We start from the raw sequence: 23865 nt of genomic DNA, 5'->3' as shown, positions 1-23865 counted from the left end.
AAATATGCTGCAAATCATGATAAACAAATTGCAATTGTACTGCCAGCTGTGGAGTCTCACAGTTAATACCAGAAAGTCTAAAGTGATGATATTTCGAAATGGAACAGGACGTTATGCAAGGGATGAGAAATGGAAATGGGAATGTGAGGAACTCGATGTGGTAAGGGAGTATAAATACCTCGGAGTTATCATAACCCCGCAGCTCTCTTTTAAAAAGCATCTTCAGGAAAAGTTGAAGGAAGCAAAAAAAGCAATCAACTGCAATTGGAACGGAGTACTTGGGAAAAAACACATTGCTCCGAGTGCTAAGTACAAGCTTTTTGAAGCGGTCATGCGATCAGTTATGTGTTATGCGGGGCAAGTATGGGGAATAAATCAGCATGAGGAAGTTGAAAAACTTTTGAGGTATTTTATAAAAAAGATATTCTGGCTCCCAGAAAATACCCCGACATATATGCTGCACTTAGAGACCGGTGTCGCGCCGCTCTACGTCTTCACCCTCAAGATGCATCTGTACTATATCTCCAAAATAATAGCGCTCCCAAATCATCGACTGCCAAACAAGATAGTAAGACATCTTCTATCCCAAAAGTCTCAATTCTTTGAAGAATGGACAAGACTCGGCACCCAGCATGAGGTACAGTTATTAGAAAACAACCTAGAATCTTGGAAAGACAGCTTCCCTACACTGTTGGAAAAAATTGAAGTTTCAATGTTTGCTGAATTTGAAGAAATGGCCCATAGGAGTGAATCCCGAAATATGTATAAGCTGCTGCAGTACAACCTTGGCGAAAACAACTATTTCAATGACCGCTTTTCAATTAGTTTAATATCATCGATTTTCAAAACCAGGGGGGAATTGCTTCGCCTAAACTATCAGCCTTATGGACCTGAAGGGAGCATAGAGTGCAGTCTTTGCAACCTGCGAGTGACCGAAAATGTCCTCCACTTCTTGGGAACATGCCCAATATTGAAAACGATTCGACGTGCACACTGGGGAAAATGGTTACTGACTTTAGAAGAAACCAAGGACATACTCAACGGCCAAAATTGGACGAACTTATACTCATTCGTAAAGGCAGCATATAATTATAGAATGCAAATTATAAATGAAGCTTTTTAAAAATACAGGCGTGAATCCATATTAATTATGTAACTCTAATTTGGTACTTCAAAAATTTGTCCTGTAAACAAAAAACAAACATAAAGATACTATAAGTATTATAATTATTCAATTTATGTAATGTTAACTAAATAATACTCTTTTTTTCTGGCTGACGGCAAAAGCCAATGCTATATTTTGTGTTTAAGTATGCAAATGTATTTCAATATTTTGTTTTAAATAAAATCACACTACTACTACACTACTACTACTATTATATTTGTCTTTAAATAATACCTTTATCAAAAAATTGAAACAAAACAAAAATTTTCTTCAACATGATTTATTGTGTATAAGCTTACGATATACATATAAGTTTTATATAGCCGTTGTGTCAAATGTGACATTTGAGGTTGCTCATGGCAAGACATAATATGCCCAATTTACCTCCTCAATTATGATTTGTATAAGAGCATCTCTTTGGGCGTTTTCAAACTGATACCCTTTTATATAAATCGATCACAGCTTTTCCTTTTGATGATGAGTTCATAAGTTTTAAAATATCCTAAACGAAAAATAGAGGTAGGATTACAATATATTTTATTTTAACTGAAGTACAAACATTATGTAGATACATATAACATGTTATATATGTATGTATACTAGAGATGCCACGAATATTCGGCAACTATTCGGTATTCGGCCATTTTTTTGCTATTCGGTATTCGGCCAAGCAAAGAATAGCAAGTCATGTAAAAAAATACAAGTTATTTATTACTCAAAATTATGTATTTATTTCCAAATTACAACATTTTAGTAGTTAAAATTAATCAGTGGTAAGTTGTGATTAATAAAAACTAGCTTTTCAGCATTTTTTGGTAGCAAACGATTGCGCTTTTCATCGTAAACGTTACCAGCCTCGGAAAATAACCTCTCACTATAAACGCTACTTCCAGGCGAAGAAAGATAAACTTTAGCAAATTTCGAAAGGTTTGGGTATTGTTTTTCGTTTGCTGACCACCACTTGTAAGGATCGGCCTTCCGATCTAGGCGAACTGTTTTCAAATAAAAATCCAACTCGTTTGCCACAGCATTCTTCTCCACGTCCTCCACATCATAAGCATTTCGCATATTATCTGTAGCGACTTCTTCAAAGCAGTTCCAGAAACTGTCGTGTATTTCAACATTTTCAACAGTCTTATCATTTTCATTCAAGTTTCTTTTCTTACGCGCTGGAGAAGAATCGTCATCGGTACTACTTGGTTCATCACAACTTTTTTTTAGAGCTTCTAGAAGAATTTTTTGTTTTGCTCTTTCTGTTTGAACCAATCCTAGAAAACTTTTAAAGCGAGGATCCAGAAAAGTAGCAACCAGATATTTGTTTTTATCATCGAAGCTGAATCGCCTTTCTAGCTCGGCCTGCAGTGAGGATCTCATCGTGACTAAATTAGGTACTTTCTCGGCTGTCTCTACCTTTCCCAGATATTTTAATAAAGTTACTGAATGTGGAATTACTTCAGAGATGCAAGAGATACCTGAGCTAGTTATTTTTGTTATTTCTTCGAATGGTTTGAGGAGTTTGATACATTGTTCCAATAGTTCCCATTGAGCATGTGTCAGATTTATTAAAGTTTCATGATCTGTTATGTACAAGGAAACAACTCGCTTTTGTTCTAATAATCGCTCCATTAAATAATACGTAGAATTCCAGCGTGTGCTCACATCTTGTACTAGTTGGTGGTTTGGCAAGTTAAGTTCTTCTTGAATAGATTTAAGTTTCTGCTCTGCTAAGCCAGAATGATTAAAATGGGTAACAATTCGTCTCGCAGCAGCTATCATCTGTTGTACTTCTGGTTGAGATTGTAGCGACTGATCTATAGCTCGTTGTAGTGAATGAATAAAGCACCTGCCTGAATCATATCCTGCATCCCGCACACCTTTTATCATATTAGAGCCACTATCATGGACAAGTAAATGGAGCTTGGATTGAGGAATATTCCATCTTTCTGTAATAGCATTGAGTTCTTTTGCAATATTGATACCAGAATGTGAGCCAGGAAATGATTTCATAGCTAAAACGCCATGTTCCAGAATGAACTCCGGAGATATCCAGTGCGCAGTGAAGCTCAGAAAGCTCTCGTTATTGTGCTGGCATGTCCATATATCAGATGTCACTGATAATGCTGCTGCCTGTGAAATACTGGCTTCTATTTTAGCACAAATTCTGTTGTATATATCCGGAACAATTTTCTCGGTCATGTAAGTGCGACCAGGTACTTTATAATGGGGCAAAGCATTTGCCATAAGTCTCTGAAATCCAACTCGTTCCACAAGTGACAATGGTGCGTTGTCCAAAGCAATCATTTCGCCAATCAAGTAATGATATTTTATTGATTTCGGATCATTAATGTCCCAGAGCAATTTCCTTTCTGATGTTTCCTTCAGGGTGAGCTGCCGATCTTTTGATCTGGACGTTCCAGGTTCTGTTGGCATCTTGGCATCGGTAGAAGTAGAAGTACCGCCCATGTTGCTGCCACTTGTCGATGGAACATTAATTAAAGCAGCGTATTGGTCAGCATGTTTGGTTTTAAGATGGTTTTTTAAAGAGGTTGTAGCTGTAAATAAAAAAAAACTGAAATTAATTATAATTAAATAAGTTATTTTATTTCCCTTATCTATCATATAGAAAATCAAATAAATATAGGTATATAAATAAATAATTTCTTATAAAACTTTATTCCGAAACAACTAGGGCAAATCGATCTCCTTTCTTTTGTAAGTAGGTATTTACAAATAGGTACAGTACAACAACAAGGTAAGTAAGTACGTACGTAGTTTGACATAACCAGTTAACTTAACAAACAACCACCTACCTATACGTAAACGTATTAAGTGATTAAAACTATTTCGAAACTATTAAATTAATCTAACGTTTTACTTACTTGCTTTTTTTCCTTCTCCGCCTCTTGAGATCTTGATGCTACATAACAAACACTGGGCCAGTTTATTATTTTCACTACAAATCTCATAATATTCCCATATGGGCGATTTTTTATTAACCGGTGTCATTTTATAAGCCTTTTGGCGAAAAAACTATTGAAAATGAACTAAGGAACAAACTTCTTAGCAAAATAGTACTTAAGTTTCACTTTACGTATTATTTATATACTAACAAAGCGCTCCGTGACGCGATTGAAACAAATACAAACAATATTGTCGTCGCCTGCCGCGCGAACGCAACGAGAAAAACAGGTTGTGACTTGTCTTTTCCAACTAACGCGCCCCGCCAAGCATGTACTTCGCGCGGAATATTCGGCGGCCGAATATTCGGCGCTTCGGCCGACAGCGTTGCCGAATATTCGGTATTCGGTATTCGGCCAATTCACTATTCGTGGCATCTCTACTGCACACATAAATCACATTGATCTTTTCTAGGACGAAAGAATGAAATGTTAAACTCTTGTGTAAATACTTTATAAAATGTGCAATAGCTTCCAGCTGCGTTATTATTTTTATTTTGGTTTTCTTTAAAGTCCTTAAAAAGATCTGAAATTGTTTTCCCACCATCAATGTATTCACGAGTAGAATATTGTCTAATGTAATGGGATTCAATTCTTGGTATTGTGTCTATGAACTGTTTAATATCGGTTAAAAGTTGTTCATCAATTCTCACATGGTTGCTGTGCTGTCCTCTCAGATCTTGTGTTAGAATTCCATGGTCGTCTATTTTGCTTTTAACAGTCCGTATAACACGATCAGAAATATCCAAGGTTTTAATAAAAAATAATTTACAGACTCGTACCGATTTTCCTTCAACTACGAAATGGAATGCTTGATTGCAATTTCTTGGATTCTGAGCATTTGTATATTTATATTTTGGAGTTATATTGGTCATACAAGACATAATAAACGATCTTTGAGCATCAACAAGGCCAAGTTTCCAATACGCATCAAACATGGCTTGTCTTTGATCTGCATTTATCTTTTCAGTGCATTTCAGCCTACATTTATCACCACAGGGTGGTTGCACAGAACGAGGTTTGATGACTTCATTTCTCTTGGTAATGTATGATTTTCCAGCATTTCTCTGAGTCTTAGCTACATTCTGTTTCCAGCTTTCTTGATTTCGTTTACGTTTTCTTCCCTTCTTCTTTTCTTCTTGTTCTCCGATTTCTTTATTAAGCGAAACTTCTGTTGCTGCAGGTTCATCCATGTTTGGTTGCTCTAACTCTTTTTCTTCCGTTACTTGAATTATGCTCTCTTGTGTTTTGTTCTGTTCATCAATAGAGTCTGTATCGGAAGTATCACTGGAAGATCCTGAAGATGATGACGATAAACAAGACGAAGAACTACTGGTGTGTTTTGATCGGATTGGACATACTGGTTTTCGCTTTTTAGGTGGAACTTTGTATGTTGCATCTTGATCACTTTCTCTCATCAGTGCAATCGAGGACCAATGTGGTGTTATGAATTTGATTTTCGTTACTGACGGATACTGATTCCAAAATTTCAAAATTTTCGTGTGCGTTTGGCTGCGGCCCAAGATTTTGCTGAAGGCTGAAGGTGGCCGAAACCGAAGTCGAAGCTTCCGTTGGACACTAGTAGATAGCAAGTAATAAAATAAATCAAAAAACTACTTTTTATTTGAAGTTCTTTGAAATTGTTACCTTCACTTCAGTAGATGGCACCGATTCGTATGTTTGTGTTGCCGGTTGTGGCGATAAGTTTTGAAGTAAAGCAAGCTCCAACATCTTTTTCGACCTATTAAATGACATTATTAACCTAAAATATAAAAGTTAATATTATTAAGCCCATAGTACAAATAAATAACTGTGCGCCGTATTTGGACTAACATTGACTTAAAATGAGATATTTACGGGCAATGAAAAAATTACGCAGTATTATAGCATTAATCTTGTTCAAACATGGACTCAACTCATATTTCGGCTTCAAAGCCACAATTGCCTTTATAATAAACAGGCTTATACTTGAATCTTACAAAGTCTTAACTTTAATAATGGGTAAGTTTTAATAGTAAACTGACCTAACTCGTAATAAGCCTGGAAAAATTAAATAATATTTAATGATAAACTGACTTAAAACTGAATGTTCCACGTAATATAATATTAAAATATGTAGTAAACTGACCTAAAATATAATTTGTCAATATAAGACACACAATTTAATGAAACTTACCTTTGAATTTAGTGGTAAGCAGGCTTAAAACAATTGGGTCTTCGTTCAATAAAATAATGATAAGTATTGGACACAAACTGGCATGAGTCGCTGTTCGACGATAACACGCCGCGAGATCCCATAAGAGTGAAAGAGACCGATATATCATTATGGCGCCAAAAATGCATGGTTTGGTCACAATTCAACCCGTATACGGTAGATGTCGCTAACAAAAGGCAGTATCTGTTCGTAACTCAATTTTGACCTATGTCTTAATGGGTCAGTATTCCATTAAGCATGCGATATTATAATTAGTTTGATATCGGTAGACGTATTCCTTAAATGAAAAAAAAATTATCTAAAAATTCTTCAAGAGATTTGGCGACAAAGAGGAATGCTTCCTGAGAAACGTCAATGGTTATTAATTTGTGCTAACAAAAATATAAACTCAAAATAAGTTTGAATTCCTAATAACCTACAATATAAGTATCAACAAAATTTCAATTTCCCCTCTAGCGTATTATTGAAACCCATAATCACTGAGTTTGAAGAAAATAACTCCAGTGACTTTGGCTGTAGATCGAGGTTCAGACATACTGAGATACAGACATACAGACAGGCAGACAGACGGATTTGTCGTGTCGGACCTACTTTAATTGTGTTCGCTGTCATAGTAATGTCAACTCAAAATCTCGAGTTCAATTTTTTTCTAAATGCAGAACTTGCCCAATTGTATTTCGCAAGTAAAAAAGGAAGGAAAAGATTTTACTGTCATCTAACTTGTCACTCATCCATTCCTTAAGAAGTTGAACCAATCGCCTGTCCTTTAAGTTTTGATCCTTTGTTAAAAACAAAGCAATCTTTGTTCTTTGTGCTTCCCAGTTGTCCAACAGTGAACACGCATTTGCGTGAAGAACTTTAAAGTCCATATCAATCTATATTTAATAAAATAACTTCATTTTGTATTACCAGTCGAAAACCAAGAGGCTTTTTATAATATGGCCACTTTTCTAAGGCCTCAGCCGTTGAACTACAAGCTTGTATTTTATTAAGACGGTAGTTTGTGCAATCCTGCCAATACCGATCAAACTCTTCCGCTGTCAGGTTATCGAACTTGATTGATCTAATTATTTCCTCTGCGTTTGATTCAGAATCTTTATAATTAAAATAAAAAATATCTTTAAAATTATATTGATAAATATGTATGTAATTAAAATGAAATTACCAAGTACTGGATTGTTTCCTTCCGGTTCTAAAAAAACAAGGACTTCCAGATAGGCGAAACGACTTCTTGTTATTCGAAAATTTGTTGTATATTCGCCCTCTGGATGACGTTCGGTAGTATTCCTGGAAATTATTACAAAATACATTAGACAAATAAATAAACCTTAGAATATAAAAAGGGGTTGGGTACGATATCCCGCTTTTTTATAATCCCGATTTTTAAGCAGTATTTTATCAGACGGGTTTTTAAAACTTTTTTTTCGGGATTTCAGGATTTCAAAAACCGCGATTCCGATACGATCCCTATAAAATATAGTAAGAGTATTCGTGCGACTTTTTAATTAAGTTTTAACTGATTTCAGTTTCTTTAATGTGTTTAAAATAAAAAACTGTTGAAATTGTAAAATATAAAATGTGACTTACAAGATTTTCAGTGGGGAATCTTTCAACGATCTCCTTTTCGATCCTACGGCTATCCCTGAGGGTGAAAACGGCATGGTTCTCCTCAAAATAAGATACAATTGTATTTATCAGCATTTTTTTTTGTTCCTCACCAAACTTTTGGCAAGAATTGTAATGGTTGACTAAAAACTGTCCTCTTGCTGTATTGTTTAAGATCATTGAGAGGTTTACAAACTGTTTTTCGTATTCCTCTCCTTGACTGGAAGGATTTGGGTATGGAGATGATTATCTGCTGGTGCTTGGAGATTGAGTTGGTGTCATAGATTTTTCCGAGTAAAAACTACTGTTCATGGGATCTTTTTCAATAGGAAGTCCGATAGATTCCCTCCACTGTTCCAACATATGCTCAAAGATAATTTTGTCTCCGTCCGCCAAATTTTTTAAGTACAAGTAAATATGTCTCGTTTTCATGACCTTTAATACATTAACGAATATTTTTTGTTCTTTATAAAACAAAAAACATTAGTATTACTATCGAAATTATTAAAATAGATTGTGTAAGAGGTAAGGGAGCGATTCGATGACTTTTGTTGACCAGGTATCTGTTTGACGTCTAATATTACTGTCAAAGTTACAGAGGCTGAGGTGACTCTACCGTACTGATTTTAACAGAGCTATTAGATTGGATACGGGCCTGGGTTCTCCAGAGTTTTGCTGAAAAATGTCTTCAAAAAACAAAAAAAAACAACAACAACTTTTAAATTTCAACGAAATCTTCTGTCATACGAAGGGAGTATTATTCAGAGGCGGAGGTACTCCACCGTGCTGGTTCCTACTCGGAAGCTGTCAGTCGATTACAATTTATTCAATTTTGTGTTTGGTATTTATACATTATTGTTCGAAAGCTTTTTTTTAACTTTATCTTGGAAAGCTTGAAGAGCTTTTATTTGACATTTCATTTGTATACGATGGCACTGCCAGATATGAATAAATTAATTTATAAAAAAAAGGTGTTGCCAGAAGGGCTTACTTATTTATTAAAATTAAATTTTAATTGGTATAATAGAAAAAATAGATAAACTTGTTTAAAAAATGATATGCGTTGCTACAATTGTTAAAATGTGTTTTACCTATAAATTGATTCACCAAATAACCCAAGTTCCAGCTTGTTAGAAGTTGCCTTAACTCATTTTCTTTGTCGTTGCTCTCTGTCAAAGTATTATTAGTAATGGTCATACTAATATTGTCCTGCAAGTTACTTGGAAACCCAGTCAATGATACGCTTTCTGAGTTGATACTACTGAAATTAAGTTGTTCTTGATCTTGGTTATTTGGTTGGTTTATCATTTGGTCAAAACTTAATTGTAGAGCACATAAGTTAACTTCTTGAATTGATTCATTAGACAAAATATTAAGGTTGCTTGAGGTATTTGAGAAATTAAGTTGATTGTGTTGTTTGTCATTTTCAAATGTTTGGTTCATTTTGATTGTGGTGGAAAGATTTCTTGATTTTTAAAAACTGAAACAAACCAATTTTTGTTTTAGATATTTACAGAAAAATATTCCTTAATCTTGATCATGGTTCTCCCCTTTGATGTTTTTATACAATTTAATGGTGGCCCCACGAGATCATTAAAATTCAATATAGTGAACTCTCCCAAGATATCAGGTTTTATATCGTAGGCCAAGAAATGTGGATTATATTGAACTGAGTTAATTTTTTGACAAAATAGCGAATGTTCCGAATTATTTGATTTAAAAATGTTCAAAATTATAAATATTTGAATGTCATTGGTATAAATAGCAAGAAAGTATCCATTTTTGTATAAATATCCATTATATTTAAACTGTTTAAATGATTTGATTAATTTAATCTCAATTTTAAGCATTTCCGATATATTTTGTTATAATTACTGACATTTTCAGTAGTCTCAGCAAAATGTTCTTCAGGGTAAAAATCCATTAATGAAAAAGCGAATTGTAACTGATATTTTTTTGCTAAGGTTACGCAAATATTTTTACGTGACGTCGTTGCATTAGAATATAATTTGAACTGCCTATGTTTTGCCTCATATCGAAAACACCAAAACGTTATTAGTGGTCCTGAATTTTTCAATACTGTTGGATAGTGAATCATATTATGATACTTAGCCTTTAGCGTGTCATTAAAAAGTCGAACATATTCTGAGTTATGTCTAGCGATCTTTTCAGACAAAAGTGTTATAAAATCTGGACTTATGGAAAAGCAGAGAATCATGTCAATTATTTCCAAAAAATTCAAAAGGAAACCCCATCATCGTCTTCATGCACCAAGTCACCAACCATAAGTCGAAAGAAGTATACAAATGCATAACATCAACGCTATAATTTTCCACTGCATGAAAAGAAGGTATTTCATTGAATATTGATGCCTTTTGAATTCCACTTTCTGAAGATTGTGCTAATTGAATATCGTTCTGATAGTTTGTTCGATTTCGCATTAAGGCCACATTTTCTATATTTGCTGTTTGAGTTTCATTTTTTAGCATTTTACATAATCTGCAAAAGCTCGAGCTGACGAATGATTTATTGAAGTTAAGTAAAGAGTTAAGACCTAGATTATCACCAAGTATTAATCCCAAAATAAAGTGAACGTGTTTTATACCATTTTCTGTCATGATATCAAGTCCATTGACTTCTAAAAATGTAAGTTCATCTACTAAGCATTTCCAACATTTTTCGTTTCCGAAAGATTTAATGTCTTTAGCTTTAATAACTGCTCCTAAATAAATATTTTCCAACATTGATTCTTTCTTTGGTAGGCATGGAAATGAATAATATATATTACTTATTGAGTGTTGGCCACTATGAGAGCCTAATGGATTGTTAATTTCAAAGTCATCGTTATAAAGAAAATATGGAATAAGATTTTTATTAGGATACATATTTGCTTTTTGTTTCCATAATTCTCCCTGAACAAAATTTGTCATAATGTTTGTCTTTTGCAGTTCATTTATATTTGCTAGAACACCAGTAAGTAAACCTCTTTTTTCAAATATTTTTTTGAATTGAAAACGCAGTGGCATTAAGACACCTGTCACTTTTTGTTCATCATAAGTCAAGAAACCACATTGATGAACAGTATTTAATGATTGGTCAATTGTAAACTCACGTATGTTTTCCAAATACTGTTCTTCTCGAAGCCATTGAAGTAAGCGATGTTCAGTTTTCGATAATTGAAATGGATCTCGACATTCACTAACCAAACTAAGAAATTCATTATGAGACTCTGCGAATGAACTTTGTAATTTTTCGCATGATAATGTCTTAAACATATCCAAAAGGGTATCAGTTATGTAAAGTCTTATAAGTTCTTGAATTTCACATACATCTTTTCTAGTGAAATTATTGTTGCTATGCAGTTTTAAAGATAATTTACCAGCTGACTTTAAGAAACTTTCCACCCGTCTGTTATTAGATCCTTTGAAAAAGTTTGATTCTTCCAAGTGACTTTGTCCTGAATCTTTGATTGACCAAATACATTCACCAGATGGATCATTCCGCTCTTTGTCTGTTCTTACTTTCATTTCGTCATTTTTAACTGTATCTGTTTTATTTTCTGTCCCTACATTATTTTTTCTATGCTTTCGAAGAACATGTCTCTTAAAGCTTGACAAATCCTTAAAATCCTGATAACAAGGACTTTCAATACATCTGAATATGCTATTAGTATTAAGGAAGTGTTTCTTCTTAAAATGTTTAGTAAGGGTATCCATTGTATAAAAAAATTCCTTACACAGAAAACAAATAATTTTTTTTTTTTTTGTGAAGACAGACTATGCGTACAATTTGTTATTTAATTTAAAATGTATATGTACATTAGGGCGGGTCACTCTTATATGACATTTTTTTTTTTTTTAATTCTAATAGTGATAAAACGTTGCTAAATAAGTTGTTTTTTAATATTTAAGAGAAAAAAAAATTTTACTTACGTTCTTCAGCCTGCGCTTTGAGTTTGAAAGTACGTTAATTTCGGAAAAAATCAATTATTTTAAAAATGTTAAAATATTTATTTTAAAAGTTGTTTTATTTTTTACCAGCTTAGATAACCAAGTATTTATAATAAAAATGTACATACAAATTAAATATGTACTTTAAACACTTTTTTGTATGTTAGAAGTTAATTAAAATTAACATTAAAGTCACGTTTGCTTTCAAATTTCGGCATGAATTTTCTGGACGCTATTTTTGCTTGAATTAGACCCTGTCTAGATTTGTCATCACATGCAGACATCGCAGCTTCGGTAACAATTTTGACAGAACGTTCGACTGCTTGGGTGTGACAAGGCAGCCTCAAAAACGTTAAGTTGCTTTCACCCCTTGAATTTATAATTTTCAAAATTTCATCATTAGGAACATCTTTTAAAACTGGGGGTTCATAAATTTTCTGCTGCCAATCTATCATATCAGTGTATGATGAAGCATACAAATTAATTTTTGGGACTTCAAAAACTCGTGGCACGTTTCTTTTAAGAGTCGAACTTCTAGCTTTGAGAATTCTTCTGGCAGCAAGCTCCCGAACGTGTAGTGTACTATCTGTTAACATTGATAATAAAAGGTTTTCAGGGTGTGCAAAGTATGCATTTCGCTGGATTACTGGATCTATAACTTGCTTGAGTTCAGGAGAAAGATATCGAGACTCCTCAATAAGTTTCCAAAAATGTCTTGAACCGTCCTTGCAAGTTGAATGCATCTTTATCTGAAACCATACTGGTGCATAAACCTTTACAACAAACTCAGCCAAATGAATTAAATTTTGCGATGGATTTGCTGTAGATACGTAAAGTCGTAGTATTCTGTTCGCTTTCGTAAGCCATCGGGCATGAGACATTTTTCCAGGCGCTTTATTTGCTAAGTCAGATGGAAAATTTACGGTGATCACTGCAGTTGTAATTTCATACAGGTACTTCTGATCTGTACTTAAATCCTTTGCTGACAAATCTGCCAGCGTACTGGGAATGGAATTATATTTTATAATACATAGCTTTTCGCAACCCTCTAGCTTTTTTCCAATTTCACCCGTGTACGAAGAAGGACCTGATGTCTGAGTGGAAGTTCATTTAAATGAAACAAACACACTATCCATTGCAAAGGACGCCTTATCCTTTTTTCCATTATTCTAATAACACCATTTAATTTGCCTGTATTTGTAGCTGTGCCATCACAGCCAACAGCTAGTAAGTCATCAAGTAAGATATTTGTGTCTTGAAGCAGTGAAAAAATGGATGCTTCTATACCTTTTGCAGTATCCTGCTGTGGTGTCGTGTATCCTAAAAATATAGATTCCGGCTCCTTTATGATAGAAATATGTTCCTCTGTCAAAACTTGTTTGTATCTTTTGTTACCCTTTTTAACGACACCAAGAGTTCTGTCTTTTCTCCCATCGAAATACAAAGCAGGGACATTTGAACATAAAGCTTTGGATGTTAATTCGGTCCGTACTTTGTTTCTTTCTCGGCGTATTTTAGATTTATCAATCACCTCTACATCGGACTTAAGATCATGAAGTGCGGCAGAAACGATGGCGGCTGCTGCCCTATTAGAAACTCCATACCGATCACATGTCTTGGATAACAGAGGTAGGTTTTGAATAGTGGTCTTTTTGGTCTTTGATTTTGACTTTGAGGGTTTATTTGTCTCTATCTCTCCATTTTCGTTTTGACGTAGATCTTATGGAAAGGTTGTAACTATCAGAATCACACGATGAAGATAAATTGTTTAATTGCTCCTTTCTTTGTTCTTTCTGTTGCTCTTTTTGTATTATTGAAGTCGAACGGCTAATTGATCTTTCTATTTTTTTTTGCAATTTGGCAGAAGCTACACGATCGACACCACCTATCCTCATTTTTCTCTCAGATCTTTGATCTAATAAAAAGGTTTGATCTTCTTTATGCACTTTGTTTTCTTTTGCACAGATACATTTAGAAATGTCTTTGCATTTGCATGAGCAAATGTCAAAGAAAAATGTGCTTTGTTTCAAAAAAATCTGCTTCTTTTCGTCAGAACATCTTTTTAAAGATTTATTTAAGTTTTTGCACTTTGCATGGTATGATCTCAATAACTGAATTATTCGTGCATTGGTAACTATTGGCAGAGATGCTTTTTTCCAGATATTTTCTATCTTCTGAGAAACTATTTTCGCTACATCATAAAAGGACGGTTCTTTCTTTGTGTTTCTATCTAACCTAAGATGAAATCTGGTACATTCGTAAAACTTCATAACATCTGCGTAAGTTGGTAAAATATTTTCTTTAAGTCCCTCCATTGCTTCAAAAATTGGACATTTATAACAACGCCTTGTTCTTTCCATTTCGAAATGATGCTAACTTTAAAAGAACTTACTCTGTTTTTCCAATCCTGTTTGTCTACGATAGAATATTATTATTATTTTGTATTATTATTGATATTATCACACAAACTTTCACCGTTTTGGTCACAATCACATGAATAAAAATAACTATTTGACGCTTTCAAATAAGTTAAAGAAATGAAGTTACTTACGCAGCCTACTTTGATTGTAAAAAAAAATTTAATTTGAAAATTTAAAAATTTGAATGTGGGATTTTAATGTTTTCTATGGTAATTTTCACTGTCGATGCGCAGGCTAAAGATTAATTCGGATTTCAAAAATATTTTATTTGGTCATTATAAAGCCCATTTGGCCACGTTTTATTACTATTAGAATTCCAAATCAGCGAAATTAAAAAAATGACCCACCCTAATGTACATATATATACATTTTCACGACAAAAAAAGGCAAACTATTTTATCTTTCTTGAATGTATGTAGGTATGGAGATAATAATATTTAATACTTTTGAAAGAACTTGTTGCGAGGCGTAAAATTACTGACTTTTTCTATTAAAAACGATACAAACTTGAGTTTCAAAAATGGGAACAGAAGTCATAAAACAAATTTTGTATAGTTCACCTTTTCAGTAGAGATTTAAAGAAAACTTTTGATTTATTTATGTACATACCTGATATTTACTGAAGGTAAAATTCGTTTTTGACCAATGAGGGTGCTTAATTTGGTTTTATTATGTATGTAAGTCCGTATTAATTTCCTGTAATTGACACATTTATATTATTTTAATTGAACTAACACTTCTGCTTTTTGAAATAAATTTTTTTTGTTATTTAATTTAAAATTTATATGTACATATATACATTTTCACGACAAAAAAGGCAAAAATGCAAAGCACATCCGACACTCACCAAAACTTATCACAGACTGCAGACCAAAGCACCAAACATTAACAGCCTTTTTCCGCAATTATTTTATGTAATTTTTCATAAGGCAACGATTTATTTTCATAAGTTGATGTAGTTCTTCGTAAAACGATGTAAAATTTCATAAAACAACAATTTATTTTCATAAATTATGAAGATTTTCATTATTTTATTATAAACTTCATAAGGCTACAATTTTTTTTGTTATATGCTGATGTAGTTTTTCGTTAGTTGATGTTGAATTTCATTAAACAACAATTTTTTACATAAATTCATAAAGTTTTTCGTAATTTCAAGAAAATTAAAATGCGTCTGTAACAAAACAGGAGCGGCTATGAAAAGAAATTGTATACATGAGTGAAGCCTTCAGGAGCCCCACAAGAAAAAATTACAAAGTTTTTTAATCATTTTGAATTATAACCTCAGATTTCTTTACATAGGTGTTAAATATACGAATGTAATTGTTTGGTGTAGTTCGTCCACAATGTTTTCGCAATAATCACCCATATTCTGAAACTCGTACTTTTGACTCGTATTCGACTATAGTCGTTAGGAACAGTCGTATGCGATGTTTTTCGTTTCCCAATATTAGTACAAGTGAAGTCCGATGTTCGACTCCTGGAATAACAACATACGACTGTAGTCAAATACGAGTCATAAATACGAGTTTCAGAATATGGTTGAATGCTTTTTTTTCTCGCATTACCTATATACATATTTGGTCATTATGACACTCTTACAGATAATATCCTACTAATTGATTAAAAGTTAAATGAAGAAAATTGGAGCAATTCTCCACAACTTAATTTTTTAATGGGCGCTAATCCTTATTCTTAGGCTTGTTATTTAATTTTGACGACTCAAAAATGTATACTAAAAGCATCATCCGATTGTGGATCGATTAAATTTGGATTCTATCCCAAGATTCTTAAGCAAATTTCGGGCGTAAATTTATAATCAAGTTCTGAGCATGCAAATTTTTTGGTAAACGCGGTACTAAGAGTTCATCTTACAAATAATAAATTATGTTTTTAAATAGGCCAACTTACGAAAAATTTTATCTGTGTGGATTAAATCGGAATTCTTTTAGAAAAACGCGAATGAGTTAAACACGTTTTAAACTTTTTAAACTGAAATGTCTTGTTTCTTATTTTAAACTCTTTTTTTCTAAATTCACAACTTTGCACAATTTTGCACGAAAACACGAATGTATGTACGATTAGCCGAGATTCAAGAACGTATAGATTAATAACTATAAAGATCAAATAGATCTGGCTTGGAGTTCTTTGGTGGAAAAAGAACGCACACTAATGCAAAAATATGTCATTTTTCATAGATAATTGTGTGGTGAAATTTCATTATAATTATGCACTTGGATACGTTAAGAACGCACACTAATACAAAAATATGACATTCTTCATTGTGTGGTGAAATTTCATTGGGGATTTTTATTAGGTGTTTTTTTGCAAATCCATATTGAATCGTAGAAAAAAAGGACATCGGGTATAAGCGCTTAACATGTAAATAGAACAACTACTTGACTCTTTACAGATTTAGCTAAGGCCAGATCATTTTCGAAACGGTGATGCTAATATAATATTATCTACATGTAATCGATAATTTGTTCAGAGAAGTTAAAAGTGACGTTTTTGGATGCTTGTTGATGCTAGTCTCAATACAGCTGGAAAATGCCATAGTGTGTACAGTGCTTCTAACTTTAAGGAAAGAAGTTGCTTACTCCCGATGTCGTTTTTTTCAACAATTCTATAGGTACAGATTTGCGAAAAAAAACACGGCTATTAATAGATACAGCAATATTTATAAAATGATTATAGTGAGTATCTACATGAGATTATAAGAAATGTTTTCGTTTTGTTAACATTTGTTTTCTGATTTGGATTCTTTTCGCGTATCTATCTTTTTCGCAGATAAAGATTTGGATACTATTCGCGTATCTATCTTTTTCGCAGATAGAAGTATTCTGGTTGATCCTACCGACTGCGCCAGAAATGAAACAAAATGTTTTATTTTAAATTTTTTTATATCTTTAATTTCATATGAATTTTTATTTCTGAATCTTTTAAAGCTACGTCCGAAGCCTCTGACGAATCGATTTCAACTTATTGATCATTTACATTTAAGTCCCCACGAAGTATACAAAGTGCATACTTTGCGATAACTAATTAGTTCAGTAAGTTCCTCGAACCTCAATCCAATCAAAATATGATGAACTCAGATTTTGTTTATATTGAGTTCATATCGATTGCTTAACTGTTTATTTTTCGATTGTGAAATACATCGAATGCATATTTTGTGGAGAAAAAAAAAAACGGAAGAAAAGAAATAACAAAAAAAGAATTAAATTATGTTGTTATGGGGGGTTGTGGTTGATACTATAACTATTATACAGCCCTTATAATGCCTCTAAACTCAAACATGTTATTTATTAAACTTATGTTTCGTTGAATAGAGGTATTTTAATCTAAACGCGTTTGGAGGTTGAATAGTGCTTGTATAATGACATTTCAGTATTGAACTGACACATTCACTTTGTCATCACTTTAAATTATTGTGATTATAAAAAAATTGTCTTTTACTGTATGAATGTAAATTCTTATTCTATTATACATACATACATATGTACATATTAAAGCAAATTGATTAAAAAATTATAATAATTAAATAAATAAGTATGTATGTATAATGTATATAGATTGGTTATATCTCTCCCCGCGTCTTTCCTCTGAGGAGTTTTTGTAGCTAGGATAAAACGAATAACAATGTTATTACCATTATTGTGCTAGAGATAATAGCATATACAGTATTCCCCGGTTAATTGCACCGGCTGTTTTGCCAAAATTTTCGATCAATTATCCGGGTAGATCAATTGTCGGAATCTCAGTTAATTGACTGATTTGTTCAATTAAGCGAAACCCGTTTAATTGCACAATTCGGTCAATTAAAGGATAAAATATCAACACATGCATCATAAAAATAAGAGCAGTCTGCATCAGTTCATCGTTTTATTGCATAGAAAAAATGATACCTATACAAAAATTATACATGTATGAAATAAAAATAAATTATTTAAACAAAAAAAAACAAAAACAATAACAAAATATCACTTCAACATATTTAAGGAACTAAAAATTAAAAATCGCATTTAAAAAAAAAATTAAAAATTAGGTACTTTGAAAAAAGTCGGTTATCTTAGTTTGCATTTTTTTATCGTTTAAAACAGACTCTTCCATTTTTTCCAGTTCAATTGTAAATTTATTGAGAGGTAAGAAATGTAAGCGTAAGATTTGTATAGATCCTCATCATTTTCTACAGTCTCCAAATTTTTATCTTCATTAAGATTTTCTAAAATTTCCGCATCCGTTAGTTCGCCCCAGCATGATATGTTGTCATCACTCGCCAAATAAGTCTGAAATTCATGGTTGTCGACTAAGTTGTCCGTAATAGTAACATCATCTTCTGACTCCTCTTCTATTTCTTCAAAGAAACCTGCCTTTTAAAACAAAGACTGTTAACACTTGACAAATATGTTACGTACATATGTACATACATATGTATGTACATAAATGACAATTTAAAAAGTTACCTTTCTAAAACAGTTTCTCACAGTAGACGGGGTCATAAGCCACAAACAATATTTGCTTATATGCATTGCTTGCAAAAATGTTAATGATTTTGAAAACTCTTCAATAGTTTTCCCTGCCTCGAAAGCTGCAATTTGTTTTCTTATAATATTTTGGCGATAGTACGCCTTAAAGCAATGAATAATTCCTTGATCAAGAGGCTGAATGATAGACGTTGCATTGGGAGGTAAGAATTGAAGGTTAATATTTTTTAAATTGTCTAACTTCTTATGGCAGGCAGCATTATCCACGAAAAGTATTATTTTGCGCTGCTGTTTAATCATTTCTTCATCGAGTGAAAACAGAATTTGTGTCCAAATATCTTGTGTCATCCAGGCTTTTCTATTAGAATAATATTCCAAGGGCACAGATTTATTTTTAAAACATCTTGGTTTTTTGGTCTTTCCAATGACAATTATTTTTTTATAGTCGCCCGTTGCATTGCAAATGAAAAGCAGAGTAAGACGATCCTTTGATGATTTAAAACCATGAACGTTGCTTCCTCTTTGTGTTAAAGTTGATGTTGGCAAAGCTTTATAAAAAAGACCGGATTCATCTGCGTTGAAAATATCACAGGCAGCGTAATTTTGTACTAAAGTAGGAATCAAACTTCGGAAGCTTTCAGCACCTTCAAAATCTGCAGAAGACATTTCACCTTGCATTCGTTTAAAAACTATTCTATTTCGCTTCTGCCATCGCCATAGCCACCCTTCAAAACATAGACTTAGAAACAATAATGCAACATATGAGAGAGAGAGCTTCTTACCTGCATTTGGAGAAAAGTCCTCATCTAACATTACCGCAAATTGTTTTGCCTTCTCCATCACAATGTTGCAAGAAACGGCCGCACCTTTGGATCTCATTTGACCGAACCAAGTCAAAAGAGCTTCCTCAACCTTTTTGCACGAACCGATTGGTTCACGTTTGCGTGATTGTGAAAAATTTCTTGATTTGTTTTTAATTTGTTCAACATTGCGAATCACTCTATTTAAGGTGCTTAGAGAACATTTGTACTTTGAGCACAACTCGGTTTTACTTTTTTCTTGTGATTCTTTTAAAATGTTTAATTTTTGTTTTATCGACAAACTTGTGTACTTTCGTCCACTCATTTTTAAACAAATAACAATAACAAATGTAAGAAATTGCAAACTCTCAAACAAAAAATGACAGAGATATGTAAATTAAGAGATTGAGCAGTTCGCGCTGTCATTTTTCAATGCTGCCAAATTATGTGCATTTTGGAAAAATATCGAAATTCATTTGTGTAAACTGAATAATATTCTTTTTCTTGAGCGTTCAATTAAAGGAACATTTTGTTTGATTTTAATTTTTGTACTCAATTTTTTTTTGATCAATTAAGCGGGGAAATCAAATAAGCGGGATTCAATTATGCGAAAATAAATACATTATATTTAATTCGGAAATTTTCAAGTGCATTTTTTCAATCAATTAACCGGGAAAGTCAATTAACCGAGGTGCAATTAACCGGGGATTACTGTATTATACATTTTCATATTTTAATTTTTGTTTATCAAACTTGACCGATAGACTAGGTGTTTTTTTTTTATTTTTGACAAACAGCTGAGTGAAAGGACAAATGTAATAGATTCTCACTTTTTGGTACTTTATTTGTAAAAATCTCATTATAACTTTGCTGGATATGAAAATGTTTTATAAATACGAACAAAATAAAGAACAAATGAAAATGGTTGAATTGTTTGAGAATTATACGCAAAAGGAAATGCAGGACAGACGTGTCTGATGGTAAAACTTACTCACTTCACTAACCATTTAACACGTTGACTACCATGTGACCCACCGGTGGGTCACGCAAAAGTTCCTCAAGAGCTGCTGAAGTCATGTATGTAGATAATGAGTAATTGCGAAGGTCCAGACAAAAAGACACAGGACACAATTTATATTTTGATTAATTAACAAAGTCTTTATTTAATGTTTAGGTTGGTACAACATTTATAGTCTCTGTACTTTTGTTTAAATTTACTTTATAGATTTTCTTTTATAATTTTATAACATTTGCAGAATGAAACTTACTCAGACTAGAGACGAGACAAGACAGTTAAAATAATTTTTAAAGTGAAGTAAGAGACAAAACATGAAAGAGATAAACATAGAATTTCAACTTCACAAAAAGGATGAACAATAGGCCGGAGTGAATTTGAACTTTTTTTTTTTTTTTTTTTAATTTTCGTATGCCTATGGTACTAAAAGTTGAATTTGGTTTTTTCTTAACGATACCACAAGTTTTTAGCAAAAAAAAATTATGTCCTAAGGTTCCTCTATTCGCAAACAAAAATGCCCTTTCAAACGTATATTCCTTACTATTAAAACAGACAATTTGTATTATATGCTTTAAAAAAAATCACATTTTAATAAAGAACAAATCTTAAGATTACATTTTCAATGCAAAAAAAAATAAATTACATGTTTTAGTAAAAAAAAATACATTTTCCAAATTAATCCCCTGAAATAATAATAATTTAAAACATTATTAAAATTATATTAATGATGGAAAAAATTCTAAATTTACCTTACACTATTATACCAATAGGTGTTCTATTCAATTCATGTTTTGGGTGTGGGGTTGAGGTTACAAATCGTTTTTAATCTAGAATAACATTTTTATAAAGTGAAGAAATAATTCAAGTTATAAAATTTAATTTACCAAATAAATAAAAAAAGATGGATCATTTTTCTAAAGCCTTAGCAAATTCCTTCTTCGTTTCAAATTTTGGCAACAGCTTTCGAGATGAGATTCTTGATTTTATGAATCCATCTCTTGGCTCTCGGCCACACACTGAAGCTGAAGCTTCTGTCACCAGCTTAATGCATCTTTTGACGGCTTGAGTGTGACATGGATATTTGGATAGCTCTATATTTTCAGGAACATTTTGAACCATTGCGCGTAAGTCATCATCTGATATTTTTCTAGTTAAAGGTGGTTCGGTGATCTTAACTGTAGCCCATTTTATTAGATCGATGTAATCATCGGCATCAAAATTTATTTTTGGGATCTTAAACTGTCGGATTTCATTCATTTACCTACCTTGTATATCCGCTCTGCTTTTTAAAATTCTTCTAAGGCCTAATTCCCGGACATGGCTTCGGCTATCAGCTAACATAGCAAGTAAAATATTTTCTGGATGGCAAAAATATGCATTACGCTCTATTACCGGATGAACAATTGCCTTAAGGTTTTTGGGTAGATATTTTGACGCTTTTATTAGTGCTAAAATGTGTTTTGGTCCATCTAAACAAGATGGTTTTGTTTTGATTTGAAACCAAACAAACGCATACACTTTTATTATGTACGTAGCCAGAACCAATAACTCCTTTGAAGGTTTTTCAGTTGCTACATAGAGTCGTAGAATCCTGTTAGCTGTTGTAAGCCACCTTGAATGAGACATTCTTCCTGGCTGTCGGTTTGCAAGCTCTAAATCTACATTCCCATTAGAAACTGCTTCACACATTTCATACAGATATTTCTGATCCGTGCTTAAATGTTCTATAGTTATCGGAGGCAGTTCTACCATTATCTTTTCAAAACCTTGAATTGGTAAACTATCACAGCTCTCAAGAGCTTTTCCCAGTACTCCAGAAAAGCCTTTTGGGTCATTGGTTTTTCCATCAACATGTGCCATTAAATGACGAAGTGGGAGTTCATTTAGATGGAGTAAACAAATAAACCAATGTACTGGCTTACCAATGGCTGCTTCGAGCTGACATACAATACTATTTTTGGATCCAGTGTTCACAATAGTTCCATCGCATCCAACCGCTGTAATTTCTTCCATATTAACACACAGGATGTTTTTTACAAAATCAATTATGCTTGAAGATATTGTTTTGGCATTCCCACAGGATGGAGTAACATGTCCCAGATACTGTCCTTCTGGCTCAGAAACAAGTACAATGTGTTCTTCCACTGAAATCTTCCGATGTGTTCTGGCCCCAATTGTTTCCAAAATCATTGTTTTGTCTTTTCGTCCGTCAAAGTATAAGCCTGTTATATTTTCAATTTTACATTGAAGATTTTGACGTAGTTTTTGTCTTTCTCGTCTTATTTTGCTTCTGTCAATTACTTTTGAAGAATCTAGCTTGGAAACGACACCAATGTCTTGTAAAAGAGAACTTACAAGAATTGATGCTGACCTGTCGGATACTCCTGTTCTGTCGCAGGCTGATGCTAAATTCGTTAAATTTATCCTAGCTTGTAATTTTGGAATTGACGGACTTCTGCTGGGTAATATCGGAACATCGCTGTCGACATCGCCCTCGTCCTCGTCATAACTTAAAACACTTGGATCATCCCCACTTTCATCAGAAATTTGAAGATCATTTTTGAGTCTCTTAGATTCTTTCATCTCTTCATACCTTTTTCGTTTTAGATCCTCTTGAATTTTGCGATCATTCTTTTTTTTAATCTTTTTCGTCAACTCAGAGTCAACACTACCAATCACCATACTCCTTGACTGTCTTTGGTCAAGTAAAAAACAGCGTTCTGCTTAAGGAACTTTTATTGGGCAAGGACATATTGAAAAGTCGTTACATTTACAAGCTGATAAATCAAAAAGTATATTGCTGGTCGATTTAAATAAATTAAGTTTTTCAATAAATGAGCTTTTCTTTGATTTTATATTTTTTTTTATTGCTTTGTATTTTTCATTGTATGTTTTAATTTTATGTAAAATCTGCTGATCTGACACAATAGGCAGAGATGCTTTTAGCCAAACACTTTTTAAATCGATCAATAATTTCGAAGACAGTTCAAAAGGGGACATTGACACCACCCCAACCCCCCCCCAACCTTGGCACTGGAAAATACTACCCTACCACCCTACCAACATAAATATTATGTATTTGAAAATGTTTTCTATGGACTTTTCACCAATACCTGCTAATTTTTTTTGTCGGATCCATGATTTGCCCCTCCCCCTATGTGAACTTACCCCCACCCCCCTTGAAAAATTTCTGCCGGTGCATATGACTAGGTACTATAAGTATAAACTCTATATACAACTACATTAATTAA

The 23865-nt window shown here is 33.0% G+C and overlaps 3 protein-coding genes and 1 long non-coding RNA gene across 5 annotated transcripts; all 4 read right to left on the bottom strand.

Annotated features, from left to right (window-relative positions):
- Positions 1-1880: 1880 nt before the first annotated feature.
- On the bottom strand, positions 1881-5540 carry LOC129946421 (zinc finger BED domain-containing protein 4-like). Its single transcript, XM_056056609.1, has 3 exons — positions 4667-5540; positions 4381-4533; positions 1881-3717 (listed from the first exon to the last, which is right to left on the bottom strand). The coding sequence occupies exons 1-3, from the start codon at positions 5538-5540 to the stop codon at positions 1916-1918; spliced, it is 2829 nt and encodes a 942-aa protein (XP_055912584.1). The 3' UTR covers positions 1881-1915.
- Positions 5541-6923: 1383 nt separating this feature from the next.
- Positions 6924-17216, bottom strand: LOC129942297 (uncharacterized). Of its 2 annotated transcripts, XR_008781016.1 has the most exons (5): positions 16224-17216; positions 14922-15008; positions 7503-7624; positions 7247-7431; positions 6924-7212 (listed from the first exon to the last, which is right to left on the bottom strand). XR_008781016.1 is itself a non-coding variant. In XM_056051168.1 (4 exons), exons 1-4 carry the CDS (start codon positions 7996-7998, stop codon positions 6976-6978), a joined length of 618 nt encoding a protein of 205 aa, XP_055907143.1. In that variant the 5' UTR covers positions 7999-8549; the 3' UTR covers positions 6924-6975. The 2 variants fall into 2 exon arrangements, 1 of the variants encoding a protein (XP_055907143.1); XM_056051168.1 differs by lacking the exons at positions 14922-15008; positions 16224-17216 and adding an exon at positions 7925-8549.
- A 636-nt stretch (positions 17217-17852) lies between these two features.
- LOC129942296 (tigger transposable element-derived protein 6-like) lies at positions 17853-20963 on the bottom strand. The gene is made up of 2 exons (XM_056051167.1): positions 19582-20963; positions 17853-19524 (listed from the first exon to the last, which is right to left on the bottom strand). The coding sequence occupies exons 1-2, from the start codon at positions 19922-19924 to the stop codon at positions 18767-18769; spliced, it is 1101 nt and encodes a 366-aa protein (XP_055907142.1). The 5' UTR covers positions 19925-20963; the 3' UTR covers positions 17853-18766.
- A 28-nt stretch (positions 20964-20991) lies between these two features.
- Positions 20992-21588, bottom strand: LOC129942295 (uncharacterized). The gene is made up of 3 exons (XR_008781015.1): positions 21499-21588; positions 21364-21441; positions 20992-21297 (listed from the first exon to the last, which is right to left on the bottom strand). It is a non-coding gene; the product is annotated as an uncharacterized LOC129942295 (long non-coding RNA).
- Positions 21589-23865: the final 2277 nt, after the last annotated feature.

This window comes from Eupeodes corollae, chromosome 1, assembly GCF_945859685.1.
Source record: "Eupeodes corollae chromosome 1, idEupCoro1.1, whole genome shotgun sequence".
NCBI lineage: Eukaryota > Metazoa > Arthropoda > Insecta > Diptera > Syrphidae > Eupeodes > Eupeodes corollae.
The sequence above is the reverse complement of the archived record's forward strand: the minus strand, read 5'-3'. Positions and strand labels throughout refer to the sequence as shown.

What these genes read in the sequence shown, in the direction of transcription:
- LOC129942296 (XM_056051167.1), bottom strand. Translation starts at nt 19,924, where the DNA reads ATGAGTGGACGAAAGTACACAAGTTTGTCGATAAAACAAAAATTAAAC. An exon ending in GGACTTTTCTCCAAATGCAG is followed by an intron (nt 19,525 to 19,581) that starts GTAAGAAGCTCT and finishes TATGTTTTGAAG; the next exon opens with GGTGGCTATGGCGATGGCAG.
- LOC129946421 (XM_056056609.1), bottom strand. Translation starts at nt 5,540, where the DNA reads ATGAGAGAAAGTGATCAAGATGCAACATACAAAGTTCCACCTAAAAAG. An exon ending in TACTCGTGAATACATTGATG is followed by an intron (nt 4,534 to 4,666) that starts GTGGGAAAACAA and finishes CTTTCGTCCTAG; the next exon opens with AAAAGATCAATGTGATTTAT. An exon ending in GTACATGCTTGGCGGGGCGC is followed by an intron (nt 3,718 to 4,380) that starts GTTAGTTGGAAA and finishes TTTTATTTACAG; the next exon opens with CTACAACCTCTTTAAAAAAC.
- LOC129942297 (XM_056051168.1), bottom strand. Translation starts at nt 7,998, where the DNA reads ATGCCGTTTTCACCCTCAGGGATAGCCGTAGGATCGAAAAGGAGATCG. An exon ending in GATTCCCCACTGAAAATCTT is followed by an intron (nt 7,625 to 7,924) that starts GTAAGTCACATT and finishes AATAATTTCCAG; the next exon opens with GAATACTACCGAACGTCATC. An exon ending in AGGAAACAATCCAGTACTTG is followed by an intron (nt 7,432 to 7,502) that starts GTAATTTCATTT and finishes TTAATTATAAAG; the next exon opens with ATTCTGAATCAAACGCAGAG.